General features: G+C 32.4%; 9 protein-coding genes across 9 annotated transcripts; 8 read left to right on the top strand and 1 right to left on the bottom strand.

The window, feature by feature from the left end:
- Positions 1-9: 9 nt before the first annotated feature.
- TVAGG3_0924480 (U4 snRNA binding) lies at positions 10-967 on the top strand (the record flags this gene model as incomplete). The annotated part of the gene is made up of 1 exon (XM_001322542.1): positions 20-688. One exon carries the CDS (start codon positions 20-22, stop codon positions 686-688), a length of 669 nt encoding a protein of 222 aa, XP_001322577.1.
- Positions 968-1,051: 84 nt separating this feature from the next.
- On the top strand, positions 1,052-2,764 carry TVAGG3_0924470 (DPP6 N-terminal domain-like family; the record flags this gene model as incomplete). The annotated part of the gene is made up of 1 exon (XM_001322543.1): positions 1,138-2,325. One exon carries the CDS (start codon positions 1,138-1,140, stop codon positions 2,323-2,325), a length of 1,188 nt encoding a protein of 395 aa, XP_001322578.1.
- A 374-nt stretch (positions 2,765-3,138) lies between these two features.
- TVAGG3_0924460 (ankyrin repeat and SOCS box-containing protein 4 family) lies at positions 3,139-5,262 on the top strand (the record flags this gene model as incomplete). Its single annotated transcript, XM_001322544.1, has 1 exon — positions 3,139-5,262. The coding sequence occupies one exon, from the start codon at positions 3,139-3,141 to the stop codon at positions 5,260-5,262; it is 2,124 nt and encodes a 707-aa protein (XP_001322579.1).
- Positions 5,263-5,814: 552 nt separating this feature from the next.
- On the top strand, positions 5,815-7,389 carry TVAGG3_0924450 (spectrin binding; the record flags this gene model as incomplete). Its single annotated transcript, XM_001322545.1, has 1 exon — positions 5,815-7,389. The coding sequence occupies one exon, from the start codon at positions 5,815-5,817 to the stop codon at positions 7,387-7,389; it is 1,575 nt and encodes a 524-aa protein (XP_001322580.1).
- A 393-nt stretch (positions 7,390-7,782) lies between these two features.
- On the top strand, positions 7,783-8,802 carry TVAGG3_0924440 (uncharacterized protein; the record flags this gene model as incomplete). Its single annotated transcript, XM_001322546.1, has 1 exon — positions 7,790-8,782. One exon carries the CDS (start codon positions 7,790-7,792, stop codon positions 8,780-8,782), a length of 993 nt encoding a protein of 330 aa, XP_001322581.1.
- A 272-nt stretch (positions 8,803-9,074) lies between these two features.
- On the bottom strand, positions 9,075-10,061 carry TVAGG3_0924430 (phosphoprotein phosphatase protein; the record flags this gene model as incomplete). Its single annotated transcript, XM_001322547.1, has 1 exon — positions 9,075-10,061. The coding sequence occupies one exon, from the start codon at positions 10,059-10,061 to the stop codon at positions 9,075-9,077; it is 987 nt and encodes a 328-aa protein (XP_001322582.1).
- A 998-nt stretch (positions 10,062-11,059) lies between these two features.
- Positions 11,060-11,700, top strand: TVAGG3_0924420 (structural constituent of ribosome; the record flags this gene model as incomplete). Its single annotated transcript, XM_001322548.2, has 1 exon — positions 11,082-11,576. One exon carries the CDS (start codon positions 11,082-11,084, stop codon positions 11,574-11,576), a length of 495 nt encoding a protein of 164 aa, XP_001322583.1.
- A 376-nt stretch (positions 11,701-12,076) lies between these two features.
- On the top strand, positions 12,077-14,336 carry TVAGG3_0924410 (RNA helicase family; the record flags this gene model as incomplete). The annotated part of the gene is made up of 1 exon (XM_001322549.2): positions 12,080-14,191. The coding sequence occupies one exon, from the start codon at positions 12,080-12,082 to the stop codon at positions 14,189-14,191; it is 2,112 nt and encodes a 703-aa protein (XP_001322584.1).
- A 552-nt stretch (positions 14,337-14,888) lies between these two features.
- Positions 14,889-16,430, top strand: TVAGG3_0924400 (Actin, Chain A, domain 4 family; the record flags this gene model as incomplete). The annotated part of the gene is made up of 1 exon (XM_001322550.1): positions 14,889-16,430. One exon carries the CDS (start codon positions 14,889-14,891, stop codon positions 16,428-16,430), a length of 1,542 nt encoding a protein of 513 aa, XP_001322585.1.
- Positions 16,431-16,672: the final 242 nt, after the last annotated feature.

Genomic DNA, 16,672 nt, shown 5'->3' with positions numbered 1-16,672 from the left:
ACGGTTATTTGCACGTTAAATGGATCACGCTGTTGACGGAGGATCATATATCCTTGAAGAAGTTGAGTTAGAAGTCGACGACAGCAGTGATGGCGAATATGTTAATGTCCAGGTTGAAGATTTACCCGAAGAAAATGAAAAATCTGAGGATGAAGAAAATAACCAACCAATGCCGCAAGTTCCTCAAGATAATCAACCTGTTGTAGTTAAATATAATGAAGTTGTAGATGATTTTGTTAGAAATTTCCTTAAGAAAATGAATATGACTGAAACTTTAGCAACATTTCAACACGAATGGTACTCTACAGAAAGACCTAATCTATTTTGTGATCTTACTGAAGAAATTGCTGATATTAAACAGAAAACAGAACAAATGGAACAAGAAAGAAAGAAATGGCAAACAGTTAGAGATGAAGTTCAACAGACTTGGGACAGACTTAAACAAGAGCGAAATTACCACCGTGATGGTCTCGAAGCTCTTGAGAAAGAAAAGAAAGATCTTACAGAAGACTTACGAAAGATGAAAAAGACAAGAAAGCGGTTAGATCCAGCTCTTGCTGAATTACAGCAAAAGTTTGAGCAAGTCAATAAAGAGCGCTCCTTGTTAAGAATAGAAAGAGATAGATTGATGGCTGAAATCCAAAAATTACAAAAGGATGGAGGTGATGCCCAACAAAACAAGGACTGAAATGTTTAAATTTAATAAATTATTAGTTGTTCTTACTAAATTAATATACGTTATAATTTATACTTTAATCTATGATATTACTTACCTTTGACGTCACATTTTTAAATCTCCAAGTTTCTGTCTACATAGTTACGATGATCAGAAGTCGGGATTCTACGAAAAATAAAAATTTAACCCAATCGTTTTTCGCTAGTAAGCAATGAAAACCATTGTGGATGCTGCCACATTGGTAAATTCTAGTTCTGTAACAAAATTTAAAAGTTGAATAAGATAGAAAAAAATAACTCTCAAGGTCTCAGAATTTGAAAACTTTCTTTTTAAAAATTTATTTTATGATATTTAAATATTTTGTTCAGAATATTACGAGCATCTATTCATCTCGATATTCCATTTGAGGAATTTGAATGAATTCAAAAAAATTGTAATTGAATGAGTTTGTTTACTTTACAATGAATGATAATGCCCCTGCAGTAATTAGGATGCAACAACCAGGATCAGAACTCAATATTTCTGCCTGCGATATTGGTCCTGATGGCTCTGTATGGAAAATATCATCAACCGGATTTTTGTTTCATAATGATATTCAATTCTCAGATGTTCAAGTTCCAAATCCAGCAGTACTCAAAAGATTCGCGCTCTCAGACGATGGAACGAAAATATTAATATTTTCGGACTGTTCAGTTTTTATTTTCGATATAAATAACAAAGATTTAATTAATTTCACAGACTATATAGATGATATACAATCTACCATTGATATTCAGTGGTCGGTACTTGGAAAAAACAGTCTCATCGTTCTAGAAAGCAAAGGTTCGATTTATTATATTGATCTTAAAGGAAATACAAGTACATATATGAGCATTAACTCTCCATTATGCTTTTCTACATGCTCAGACCATAACTCTTGGTCGATGTTTTCCGTAATTGTTGGAACTTCTTATCAAGAGCTTCAAATCATCAGCCCATACTTCCCGCCATCTTTTAGACTTACAAGCGATGACTACAATGCATTAATGAAACAAATACCAGCAGAAGACGTTGAAATAATTTCAAACAGATTTAAGGAAGATAATGGCGAATACGTGACTAATGACTTCGGAATGCCATCGGAAACTATACCCGTGGACTGCCATTTTGATTCAACCATTAGTTCTGTTGTTATTTTGGATAAATTGTTATATGTGTCTCTCGAAAATGGCGAAACTTTCATTTATGACTACCCACAGATTCTCCCTGCATCACGTCGCGATGAAGTTAAGCTGAATCTCAGAAAGACAATGAAAATTAATTCAAATTCACGTTTATATAAAAAAGGACACGCAATTTACGAGAGGAACGATAACAAATACACAAAAATACAGCTTACAGCGCCAGATGACGTAAACTCCAGAATGGAAGTGATCAAAGCTCAAAAAGTGAAGCTCCAAGAGAGACAGGATGGTGTCGCAAGGCGTAGAAAGGCTCTGAAGTCTTATCCAGGACCATCGCTTGAAGTAATGAGAGCGAAATTACTGGAATATCAGCAATCCCTCGACGATCCGCCTTTGAAGGATGATCAGGTGAAGGAATATCACTCCCTTCAGAATGTGTTGAATCAGCTCAAAGATTTGAGAACTCAAGTTTCCAATAGAAATTAATTTTATTTTTTTGTTAACTTCATTTAAACTAAATATATAGAATTATTTAACTGCTATCGTTTTTGCTAACTTATATTCTATTAACTCATCAATTTCCTAAATTATTTTCCATTATGTCCCTCGAAGTGTTGTTTCACCACAAAATGTTCACTAAGGACATTTATTGAGCTCATATATATTTAGAGAATAGTTGATATTGATTATATATTGTTCTGGACATAATGAAAAAATTTATTTAGTTAAAACTTTTCATCTACTTTTGATACGTTAAAAATTTCTAACTCGGTTGTAGACGTTTGGTTATTTAGTCGAAGTTACTGAAATCTCATATCTCAACTTTGGTCCTGGGATTTCAATGATATCTCATATATTTTTAAAATTAAATGATATTATTAATGGAAATTTGCAGGAAAGGATGTGCAAATTTGGTCAACGTTGGAGGCAAAATCCACATGTGCTCCTGCTCGTAACCATACAAAATTGAGAGTGTTACGAACGGTAGTTTTAAGAACGATTTTTGTATGTTAAAAAAAATTATTTTGGTGGTAATTTTTACTTCCTTTGCACTTTTTCAATTAGTAACTCAATTTTTATATATGTTATTTTTTATTATTATTATTATTTTTCTCCAATAAATAATTCTCATGCAATAATAATATTTTTGAGAATACATTGAAATTTTTTTAAGTGTATATCTCAAAAATATCCATAATGCTATAGAATGACATTATTCTTGCACTGTTGAATTGCATTCAAAAAGTTCATGGATGTGATAATTTATAGAAAAAGTGCAAAAAAGGAGCAACATTTTTTATGTCCAATCAAGACAGCTATCCAAACAATTACAGTGAACTGCGATGTATGTTTAAATGCATCATCGATTCATGTAATGCATTGTATCAGCTGAAAACGGAAAAAGAAGAAGAATTAAAGTCAATTTACAAAATTATCAAAACAGAATTGATTGATTCAAAGAAATATCTTCCCACAAATGCTATTAAAGACATTTTAGATATCATTCCATATAATAATCGCTATACAAAGTCATATTTATTTCTTGCCAAACTCATATCTGATGATTACCATGTCACAGAGGTCAGCAATGTTCAACTAATTTCAAACTTCCTGTTTTATAAAGAATATGGAATTAAATTATACAAATCTGCTGATTTTGAAAATTTTAAAACAGAAAATCTCGATATTCACTCAGAAGATACAATTTACAGGGCAATTATGTATAATGACAAAGAAAAATTCATCATATTAGCTGAAAGAGAAGAATTTGACCAAAATCAAAAACTTAAAAGCAGTTTATATCCATATTCTTACGAAGGGTATTCATTACTTGAATTATGTTGTTACCATGGAGCAGTTGATTGTTTCAAGTTATTAAGAACGAAATTTAACTCAGAAATAACTCAAAAATGTTTACATTTTTCATTTTTAGGAGGAAATCCAGAGATCATGAGTGAATGTTTGAAACATCAAAAACCAAATGAAAAATGTATGGAATATGCAATTATTTCACACAACATTGATTTTGTTACATTCTTGATGAATGAACACAATTTGAAGATAGATTTATATTATTGTGGAAAATATAATAATATTGAATCAATTTTAGTTTATTTTGATCAAACTATTGATGTTGACACATGTTTTGTTTATTCATCGTTATTTAATAATCCATCCGTTTGCAAATCTTTCCTTTCTCTTGGTGCTTATATCAATGCAAAAGATAAATATGGAAATACAGCTCTTCATTATGCAGCAAAATATAATGGCAAAGAATTGGCCGAATTTCTTATTTCACATGGTGCAAATATCAATGAAAAATATTTTCTTGGACTAACTGCTCTTCATTATGCAGTAAAACATAATAATAAAGAAACGGCTGAACTTCTAATTTCACATGGTGCAAATATCAATGAAAAAGATAGACTTGGACTAACTGCTCTTCATTATGCAGCAAGATATGTTAGTAAAGAAACAGCTGAACTTCTTATTTCAAATGGTGCAAATATCGATGACAAAGATGAGAATGGAACGACTGTTCTTCAATATGCATTAATTTTTAAAAGTAAAGAAATGGTTGAATTTCTTATTTCACATGGTGCAAATATCAATAAAAAAGACGATCTTGGAAGAACTGCTCTTCATCATGCAGCAGATAATGATATAAAAGAAATAGCAGAACTTCTAATTTCACATAGTATAAATATCAATGAAAAAGATAATTATGGAAATACTGCTCTTCATAATGCAGCACAACATAATAGTAAAGAAACCGCCATACTTCTTATTTCACATGGTTCAAATATCAATGAAAAAAATAATTATGGAAATACTGCTCTTCATAAAGCAGCAAAACATAATTGCAAAGAAATGGCAGAATTTCTTATTTCACATGGTATAAATATCAATGAAAAAAATAATTATGGATTGGCCGCTCTTCATATTACAGCAAATTGTAATAGTAAAGAAACAACTGTACTTCTAATTTCACATAGTATAAATATCAATGAAAAAGATAATTATGGAAATACTGCTCTTCATAATGCAGCACAACATAATAGTAAAGAAACAGCTGAACTTCTAATTTCACATGGTATAAATATCAATGAAAAAAATAATTATGGAAATACTGCTCTTCATAAAGCAGCAAAATATAAGAGTAAAGAAATTGCCCTACTTCTTATTTCAAATGGTATAAATATCAATGAAAAAGACAATCATGGAAGAACTGCTCTTCATTATGCAGCATTTTATAATACTGAAAACACAGCTGAACTTCTTATTTTACATGGTATAAATATCGATGAAAAAGCTAGAAATGGCTCAACCGCTCTTGATATTGCAGTCAAATATGATAATGATGATATAGCTGTTCTTCTTATTATAAATGGAGCAAATATCAATGAAAAAGATGATGTTTGAAATACTGCAGATAAAAATAATAAAGAATATTTTGATATTTGGATTATACACCTTTGGGACAACAGTTTAAATCAATTAAAAACTAAGCTAATCAGAATCTGTTTCTTTAAAACTGGATACTAATTTAAGGTCTCAACAGACTGAATGCATTATGATTTATAGTTGATATGCATTTGGAAAAGTATGTTGAGCAGCATCATTGAAAAATTGGAAAACAGTTTAGATACTAATGATAATGACGACGATTGCGAAATGATCTCTAATTTTAACAATTCATTTCAACAATTCTGTGAAACAACTGAGTAAAGTATTTCACAATTGTTGACTTCCAACATGTTCCTCATGTGTTTGATTTTACTGAAAATACAATTGAAGAATAAACTCCCAATCTCTACGCATCATCATATCAAGTAAATTAAAGTGCTAAAGTATGTAATTAATGGGCATAATTTGATTGTTAATTGTTATTGGATATTTTTGTTCATTTTTAGATATTTTTCATTCCTAAACGTGACCGTTTGAAAAAATTTTGTAAAAAAAATTTCAAAAAAAATGGTTATTGATACGTCATACAACGCTATTATTGATTTTTTGAAGACGACCGAAGACATAAACAGACGTATTCCTATCGCCAATAGTCGAGATGAAAGTTCAAAATATGAAGAATTACCAATATCAAAGATTTGTATTTTGAATAAAAACGTTGATTCATTAAAATTACTGATCGAAAATGGATGTGAAACGAAGGGATTGTTTCAATTTGCAATTCAAAATGATAATAAATCTTCATTTGATGCATTAATCGATTCTAAAATAGATATAAACGAAAAAGACGATAATGGAGATACGCCATTGCATGCAGCTACCAAGGCAAACAAGTTTTACTATGTAAGATCATTGCTTGATCATGGAGCTGATCCAAGCATAATAGATTCGGATTATTCACCTAATCTACCATTATCTATAGCTGTTTCAAAAGGTAATTACGGCATTGTAAGTCTTCTTCTTGAAGCCCATTCCCCAACAATTTCATTTGATCACGCTTCTGTGCCTTTAATAATAGCTTCAAGATATGGATTTACTCGTATTGCATACGCACTCATCCAGTATGGTGCTGACCCTAATTATCAAGGAAATGAAACAGAAAATGCGTTAGATATTGCAATTGCTAAAAATCACATAGATATTGTCAGATTATTAGTTGCAACAGGTGCAGATATACATAAATACACGCTTGACTCTCTTACTGAGCCAGTTAGAGCAATTTTCCAGCAATGGATAGATCCAAGTCTTCCAATCATCCCAGAACCAAATCCATTTAGCGAATTAGACAAAATGCAAAAGATGTTGATCGGTGAATTGCAAGTACAACAAACAGCAATTAGTAAATTCATTTCTGAAGCCCAAGATATCGATTTCCATATGAATTTCGTATCTCCTACAATCAATACTCAAAACCAAATGTTCGTCGCTTTTACGAAATTCCTAAAGAAAGTTGATTTCTTCGGAAAAATTTTATATCAGAGAAGAGTTCAACTTCTTTCACAACAATTCGATACATTATGCTTAGGAGAGCGTATGAGCATGGAGCAAACGTTTGATCAAGATGAAGCCCAGTTTATTAAGATATTTGAAAAAATAAAATCAATAATTTCCGATAACATTGATTTATTCAAGCCAGATGCATTCCAACAGATAGAATCAATGACAGCGCAACTTCCTAGGCGTAGAAATGAATGTCTTCCCGCTCAAAAAAGAGCTGATCTTGAAAATAAGAAGTTGAATCGTTCCCATTTGCAATATCTTAACCAGATTCTCTCTATCTTCAACATGAACGTTACAGAGGTATACAGAGGATTCTCTAATTTCGGAGCTTCCTTCGTTCAAGTGATTGATCAAGCCCTTTCATCCCTCAACGACTTCCGCGATGCTCTTCTTGAGGTCAGACAGACTTCAATTGATATCGTGGTCGATCCAAACTGGGAAAAAGAGTCAAAAGTCGACCAAACTTGCATCGAACAGTGCAATAAGATACAGTTGGACTATGCTTTCCTTGAATGGGAGTGCCAGAAATTCCAGTCCCTTCAGGAAAAGATAGAAAAAGTCTTGAGATTGTCGATGCACTAATTATTTTTAATTATATTTGTTCAGAATTCATATATTTTATGTCATTTCGGATTAATTAGTAATATTATCAAATAAAAATGTCTTTATTTTCTGTGAATATCTTAAATATTTTTATAAGAATCATATTACATGAAATTCATTGGATAAAATTTGGCCCATTAAATATATTCATGGAAAATTGATAAATGATACTACTTTCAAATATAAAACAACATTAATATAATCAAACTTTTATACATCTTATGCAGTTGAGGTCCAATAATATGCGCCTTAATATAACTCATACAAATAAAGCTTTTACCGTCTCTCGTTTGGGTGAAGCAATATATGATGAAGTGGGTGAATAATTTTTGACATATTTAACTTTACAAAAAACAATATTTCGTCAAATTTTTTTGCTATGTCTGAAGAAGAAGATAATCATAATCAAAATAAAGATGAAATAGATTTTTGGATGAATAGCGATGATGACGATGTTGTGAACGTATCCTCTGATGAAGATGAGAAACCGAAAAAACCTGCTTACATGATAACGAGGAATAAATCAGAACCTATTGAAAAGTCGCCATTAATAACTGATATTGAAAAAAGCATAGATACTGATCCTACAGAAGTTGATCAAATTATTGAACTAGATGATGAAAGTTCAAATAATGCTTCTGATAACGATTATATTGTAACGAGAAATGGCAAAAAATTCTCAAGAGAACAGCACGCATCTCATGCAGCTGTTGATTATCAATATGCAAACAACTATCCTCCAAAAGCAATCGTAGAAGAAGATTTTGTTGATCCAAACAAAGCTAAATTAAATAATGCAATTGATACTACAACTCAAATGATAGCGCATATCATGGATTTAGCAAACGATGACGAAGAACCTGATACTCCTGCTGTTAATACAGTTTCTGATTCTACTTCTGATGATGTTGTTATTGATCCAGCAGATCCTACTAGAAAATTAGTACATATTAGTAGTATTGAAAGTGGAAATAGATGGAAAGTTATTTGGGATCAAAAAGATACTTTTGAACAAATCTTGTATAAAATATCGCCAGAGCTTAGAAATAGTATTGTTACTTTTAGTGGTATTCAATGGAAGATTAACGAAGTGACTTTTGATATCGTTTCAAATGGAGAGGAAATTACACTATCGGAGCCTGCTCCTGAGCAGCATGAACCTCAGAATTCGAACGATAGAAAGCTTTCCTTCCTATTACCAGATGGAACGAAGAAGAAATTAAAAGTTCCCCTTGATAAAACATGGGGATACGTCCTTAAATCTATTGGAACGGGTACTAAGCTTTTGTTTGATGGTGAGGAATTGAATTTAAGACAAAAGATTAGTTCCAATCAAGATATTGAAGATGAAGACCAAATTGATGTTGCTTGATTTTATTTTTTAGTGTAAAAAGTTATTTAAATGTTTGTTATGTTTATTTAATCGTTTATTGAGAAATGCTTTCTATAATTTTTTTATAAATTTTATCGAATAATCAAGAATCGATTTGTATCCATTACCTTTGATATACATAATAGAAGTGTTAATTGTATCTTTGATATTTTGATCATGTTTCCGATTAGAAGTTAAAAATATGAATATATTCAGAGTAATTCATAATGTGAACAATAATAATTATAATAATTTAGTCAAATAATAGCGCATGGTATAAAATAAGAGATTTTCAAACAAGAATGGGATTATTCTGTGGAATGTGAAGATGATCTGATTCAAAGTGTTCATTACTTATTTCCTTGATTAAAGGAAGCGAATGGAATTCGATTTTGCGATCATAAACTCCATATGCTGCATCATTTCTGTAATCCACATAATCAGAAGCAGAAAAAATCGTAAGGATGCATTTGCCATAGTCATCATCAAGGACTTCAAATGGATACTCAAACCCATCTTCTACGCATTCATGACCACGAATAATTAATGATAAGTGGTTAATCTTCAAGAATTCCAGAGTTGGAGAAATTCCAAATCTGTATGTATCTCCTCGGTCTGATTCTTCAAATTCGTCAACTTCTTCATCAGGGTCGGCCCATAATAAATCCATCATCGGCCCGGAGTCGGGGATTTCACAGAATCTATTGATTTCATTAATTTGGGTAATAGTTTTGATGTATTGACTAATACCTCCATGCACGCAAAAGACTCGATAATTAAGAATTGCGCAGAGAGGAAGTGTTCTAAATGACTCGAGAAATGATCTATAAACTGCTTTGCTAGATTTTGAAAGGCATTCATCTTTAAATCCATATATCTCGGTAACATCTTGGTTCTCATGATTTCCTCTGAGAAGAAGAACTCTATTTGGGAAGAGAAGTTTCATTGTAAACAAGAGTGAAATTACTTCATATGAATAATGACCTCTGTCAACATAATCACCAAGAAAAACGAATTTAATATTTTCTTTTTTCCATGTATTGGACAATATTCTATCTAAATCATTGAAATTGCCATGTAAATCCCCAACAATCACAAATTTTCCTTCAAGATAAACAACATTAGGTTCTTCTTTTAGGATTAATCGAACTTGTTCATTCAGCCAAAGGCAGTAGTCAATAGTTAAGAATTTAAGGAGTTTCTTTTGGATCTTCCCATTTTCAAGATATGATATGATTTTTCTTGCTATATTTCCATTTGTTTCATCAATTGGTGTCATTTTAATTATGATTATTTTTTGAATAATTATTCAAATTTGAATCGCATTTTGAAAAGCTTATAGATAAATTTTTATCCTTGTTTTGTGAATGATTTATAGTGTTAAAACTATTCAAAAGATATTGAAATTGAATTAAATAATTCAAAATAAATTTTATTGGAATCGTATTGTATTAATATATATTCGTGAAATAATTTTTTGACGCTAATGAAAAATTCTTACAAAATTGAATTTCAAAAGATAAAATTTTTTTGATATGTTAATTACAAATATAGGAGCATTGATTAAATTATTTGATAAATTGAAATGTTTATTTATTTCAATTTGATTTTCGATTCCAGATTATTTTAAAATGCTTAACTAACATTTTGGTACATTTTATTCTTTGATCCCCATTTTTATGATTTCAGAAGAAATTTAAAATATCTTAACATTATGATAAAGCCCCTGATAAAAATCCAAAATCCATTTGGATAATGCAAAAATTCGTTTGATAATAAATTTGGAAATTGAACAATTATAATTTTCTCCTCTCATATGCTAGCATTCTATTATATTGCATGATGCGCATAGAATATTGAATTCGCGAATAGAATCAACCAATTAGAGCTGTTATAAAAATTGATTTGTTTTTGACATAATGAAATTAGCACCACGATTCTATCCTTTGCCATGTTATATTATTTTATGAAGATGTGTATAGCTCATTTACCTAACTCATAGCAATTTATGAACTCGTAAAAACAATTTATAGCGCAATCAGTCCATTCTTATAGTAGTTAGTAATTGTATGAGACTCATATATTAAAGACAGAGAGATGACCTCTAATTCACAGATATCAAGAAATCGTAAATCAAATGTAAAAGTTTAGTATGTATGTCTCATTGAAAATCGATTTTATTTTACTTATTATTTTGTAATTTTGTTGCAAATCTAAAAGTATGCTCGAGGTCACAGTCATGTGACATGAAAATCCTATCGTCCGAACGGTCATGGCCTGCCTTTTTTATTGAAATCTTATGAGCACACACTACACCTTCTCCAATGTTGAAGAGTCTAAGGCTCTTAAGGCATCAACAGGCTTAGAGCGCGTCCACTTCAAGCCAATGATGGAAACAGGCCGTGTTATCAAGGGCATGAAGGCTCAAGATGCGATCGCTTATCTTGAAGCCGTCATGAGAAAGGAGCGTGCTGTTCCATTCTTCCGCTACAAAGGTGGTATCTCACACCACGCCCAGGGCCACGAATGGGGCTGCCCAACATCCCGCTGGCCAGTCAAGTGCGCTGAGCTCTACATCAAGCTCATCAAGACAGCTCTTGCTGGTGCTCCACAGAAGCCAGGCGTTAATGTTGACGAGGTCCTTGTTGCCCACGTTCAATGCAACCGTGCTACACAATACCGCTGGCGCCGTATCCACCAGGCTCACGGCCGCGTAAAATCATACGCTTCTCCACCAACAAACGTTCAGATCGTTCTTGCAGAGAAGGCCGCCATCAAGGAACGCTCTCAGTAAATTTCTCTAAATATGCTGGGTATCTGTGAGCATAAATTGAATAAATACTTATTTTTCGCTCTAAATCATATTCGATAATACCATCCAAATTTCAAAATAAAAAACTAAATCTTTACTTGTTTAAATGTCTACAAAAGAAGCATCTATCTTTCAAGCACATGAGATCCAACAGCTCTAAAAAAAATTTTTTTTTCACTTGCAAATCATAATTTAAAATGATTGAGATGCCGAAAACTATCATATTTGTTGTCGTTTGCCCAGGAGATATACTCCCTGTGGAAAAAACACCAAGGAATAAAAATAAATTCCTATAATTCCTAGCATATATGCAAGCATAACTGTCACATTGATCAAACGTGTGAAAGATAACTTAACTTCATTATAAATTGGGTGGTTTAAAATGAATCCTGGTTTTGTCAATGTAAATTTGAAAATGTCAAAAATTTGTAAAGACAAAAATTTTAGCAAGGAGCACAAAAAAATTTTTTTAGCTCTAATAATAAATGTCAACTTTTGAAGCCCTCCTTGAAGGACCTGCCCTTAAGGTCGCAACAACCATGTATAGAAAGCCAACACCTATTCAGAAAGAAGTTATTCCAGTTGTTCTTGCAGACCATGACGTCGTTGCGATGTCAAAAACAGGTTCTGGTAAGACAGCTTCTTTCTTATTACCAATTGTTCAAAAGCTTAATGAACACTCAACTATTACAGGTTGTCGTTGTCTCATTATCACACCATCCAGAGAATTGGCACTTCAGACCGGGCACTATTTCCAGAAATACGCGTCTCAAACAAACTTAAAATGCGCACAAATCATTGGTGGTGAAGCTCTCCCACCTCAATTCGAAAGTTTGACAAAGAATCCTGATGTTATCATCGCAACACCAGGTAGATTACTTCAAATCATTGCAGAAACACAATATTCCCTTTCTCGTGTACAAATCATCGTCATTGACGAGGCAGATCTCCTCTTTGAGCAAGGTCTTGAACCACAAATGACGGCCATCCTCAAATTGCTCCCAGAAAAGCATCAATCATTGTTATTCTCAGCTACGGTTCCATCCGTTCTTGCTGAATTCACACGTATTAACCTCAGCCGTGCAACAGTTATCAGAATTGATCAATCAAAACTTCCAAAAACACTTACAGTTAACTTCCTTTTCGTTAATCCATATTACAAACCAGCTTTACTTCTCCAAACTGTTACAGAATACCGCAGATCTCTTGTTTTCGTTGCCACAAGATATCATGCTGAGTTTTTAAGCGCTTTCTTAAGGGACTCCAACCTCAAAAGCGCAGCCATTTACGGAAACATGGACCAAGACGAGCGCTCATCCAGTCTTGCCGCCTTTTCAAGAGGATCATTACGTTGTTTAGTTGTCACAGACGTTGCAGCACGTGGTCTTGACATTGAAGGCCTCGAAGCCGTTGTAAACTACGATTTCCCAGAGCGTCCGAAGGTTTTCCTTCACAGAGCCGGTCGTTCAGGCCGTGCAGGTCTCAAAGGCGAAGTTGTTTCATTTGTAACTCACGATGAACTTCCTTATTACGTAGGAGCGCGCGAAGCCTTGCAAGAGGAAGAGCCATGGACATTGAGAAGAGTGATGCAGAGTGAAATCAACGACCAACTGACAATTTATGAAGACGCTATGAAGAGGAACTACGATTTAACTGTTCTCAGGCAGTCAATGGACAATGGCGAGAAGAAATACGTTAAATCAAGGAAGAACGCAAAACCACAATGGCTTACAATGGCCAAAGAGATCATCATTGAAGGCGGCGCTGATTCCATTGAAGAAAAAATCAGAGCTTGGAGGCCAAGAGAAACAATTTTCGAACAAGCGCCACAGAACAGTAAACAAGCGGAAGTCATGCAGGCATTCAGGTCAACAACAAATAATTTCATCAAGTCTCGCTTCAACACAAAAGAAACTGATGAACCACCTCTTGATGATGATGAATCAGATAAAGAAATTCAAAATGATGCTGAAAAAGTGACAGAAGAAAGAGTCATTGAAGACAAGACTAATGATTCCAAGCCAGAAGTCAAGAAGAGGAAAGAGCATGTATCGAAGAAACCTAAGAAAGAATACAAACCAGTCCAATCCAAGTTCTTTTTAGGCTACAGACCACCTGATGATGATGCAAACTCAATTAGAGACGGAACGGCATCATCATTAATTGATGCTGTTATGGATATGGCTCCTGATGATAGAGAAGGCTTCATGAAGATGAAACAGCAGAGACAGATGTACAAGAAGAACATACAATCATCAACACAACAGAGATTGCAGAGAGCAATGGAGTCTAAAAACGCAACTCTCATTAAAGCGGCTACTTCAATGCTTACTGGCAAATCTGTAAAGGGTGAGAAATACCAGGAATGGGTTTCAATGTCTAAGGCATCAATCCAAGCACCTGGAGAAGAAGAAAGAGTCATCAAAGGTTCATTGAGAGTTCCAAGATCCCAAAGAAAAGTTAAGTCAGAACTTAAGGACGCTAGAACAATTGAAAGAGAAAGACTCATCAAGCAAAAGCATAAGCTGAATGATGCTGGTAAACACAAAGAAGCAAAGGCCCTCAATGCAAAGATTTTCGGGTATAACAAAAAATGAAAAATATATAACTTATATTTATTTTATTTATTTGATTATTTATTTTTTTATATATAAAATATAGAATTTATTTTATAGATAAATATTTTTGAATTATGACTGTCCAGAAGTGCTTCATCCCAACTGGAACCGCTGTAATTTGCCGTGGAATTCGTCCTCCGACTGCTTTTTTGAATAAATTTTGTGGGGTCTATAATTTTATATTTCCAAGGATAAACTATTACTTTCACTCAATGAAAATATATTTTCTATACGCATCAGTCAATGTGTGTCCATATTGCTCACAATTATTGTCTCATAAACTCTTCGAATGGCAAAAGAGAGGCGAATGATCTTTCAAAATTGAGAGTGAATGAAAGTGAATATAGTTATTATTTTGTTCCCAAAACCTGAATTGTCTTTCTTTATTATTAGAAATCCCAATTAAATGTTGAATAATTTTTGCCGAAAAATAAAATTTATAGTTGTGGCAAATGGATTGAGTTTTTCTCATATCATATGTAATGCAATCTAAATGAAAATGTTAGAGTGGTAAAGTCACACTATCATAATATAAAATGATTACTGAATCAGTTTAGAGCTTTTAAAATATCAAAATAATATTTGATTTGAAGTCTAAATGCTGAAATGGTTATCAGAAGTATAATATTGCTACGACTTTTCTTAACGGAAAATATAAAATTTACATTTCCGTTAAATGTCTAAGAGCGACACCGGCGTCTTAGTTATTGTTTTAGGAAATGAGTATACGACTGCATCATTTGTCACCAAAGATTCTGCAAAGAATGTAACAGATGGACCGTATTCAGATTTCAAAACTATCATCTCTAACCATGACAACAGATTTTATTATTCAAATTTTGCTAGTAATGTATCGCTTGCCCACGAAAAGGAAACATACAGGAACTTCTTTTTAAATTTGATTAATGACGTTAAATACAATTGTAATGGCACCGAATTCAATAGTTTTCAGTTATTTTGCAAATTTTTGAATTACGTTTATGAGAAGGCTCTCAACATTACTTCAAAAGAGTCGATCAATAAAATTTTTATCTTTTTCCCTTACTGGGCATCGGACGAATTCAGGAAGAATATCAAAGCAGCTGCCTGTTTCAAACTCGATTATCCACAAGAGGATGTTTTACTCGGAACTTTTCCATATCCAATGAGAGCATTTTTGGGTTACCAAAAAATGGACATCAAACCAGAAGATAAAGTTTTAATTGTTGATTTTGGTGCATCAAATACCGAGTTCTTCATCATGGATTTCAAAGATAAAAATACAGTTTATTTGCATGATTTTTACATTTTAAATTTCGGCGGAAACGACGTTACAAACATTGTTGCCAATCATCTTTTAAATGATGACAAAATCAAAGATTATAAAAATGAAATTCTTAAGGATGAAAGGCTCAAAAGAGCATTTTGGGAGGGAGCGAATAAAACAAAAGAAAATTTAATCCCAAATACTACGGTTCCTTTCAATCCAGTTGCAATTACTCACATTGATGTCCAAACAACAATTAAGCAAACAGATATTACAGACAAGGCTCCTTATAAGGTACCAATCTTTATAACGGAAGCTGTTAACAGCTTACGTTTTGATCTTAAACCAACAAAATTTGTTTTTATCGGATTGGCTTCTAATTTGAAGTTTTTTGCTGATGATATTCGAAATAAAATCCAAGAAAAGTATAAAGATATCAAAGAAATTTCTGTTAATTCTACAAAAGATTTCAAGTTGGAATCATGTATTTATTTTGTCCAACAATTCTTAGGTGAAGAAATCAAAAGGAGAAGGAAATTCAAATTAGGCCAGCATATGAACATATACGACAAAGATCTGAATCAAAGTTTTGCAAAACCAGTGAAATTCAATAAAAAAATGGCAGTTGCTCTTGATTTTCAACAAATCAGTATCAACATAAAAATTGATGATAAAGCTGATAAATTCACAAAACTTGTCGACCAAACAAAAGAAAGTACTCCTCAATATGATATTGATAAATTGCAAGATGAAGCTTCTGGAGTAATTATTAAATTCAACGATTTGCTCAAACAATCAGATGAGAAACCCTACTCTCCATATGATGAAGAAAAATGTGAATCAGAAGATCCAAACGAGCTGATATATTTAATAAATGAAATCAGATCAAAAGCAGATGAAATTGCAAAATCAAATCAAAAAGCAAAAGAGCTTCTTAATACAAAACGATTTGAAATCCTTAAGATCCAGTAAACTATTTTTATTTCTTTTTATCAATAACACATATATAGAATGTATTTATGATACTAAAATGGTATCTCTAAATGTTCAATCTTTAGTATATACTTATGATAAAAAAGATCAAATTTGGGGATGAAGTATTAAATTCCCTAAATCTTGACGTCAATCTCACCTTTATTTTCAAACCTCCATTATCACACAAAACAGCACAACAAAAAAATAATAATTATATATAATTGTACAAAAAACTCAAA

Source organism: Trichomonas vaginalis, chromosome I (assembly GCF_026262505.1).
Source record: "Trichomonas vaginalis G3 chromosome I, whole genome shotgun sequence".
In the NCBI taxonomy this organism is placed as follows: Eukaryota; Parabasalia; order Trichomonadida; family Trichomonadidae; genus Trichomonas; species Trichomonas vaginalis.
This window is presented reverse-complemented; position numbering and strand designations above follow the sequence as displayed.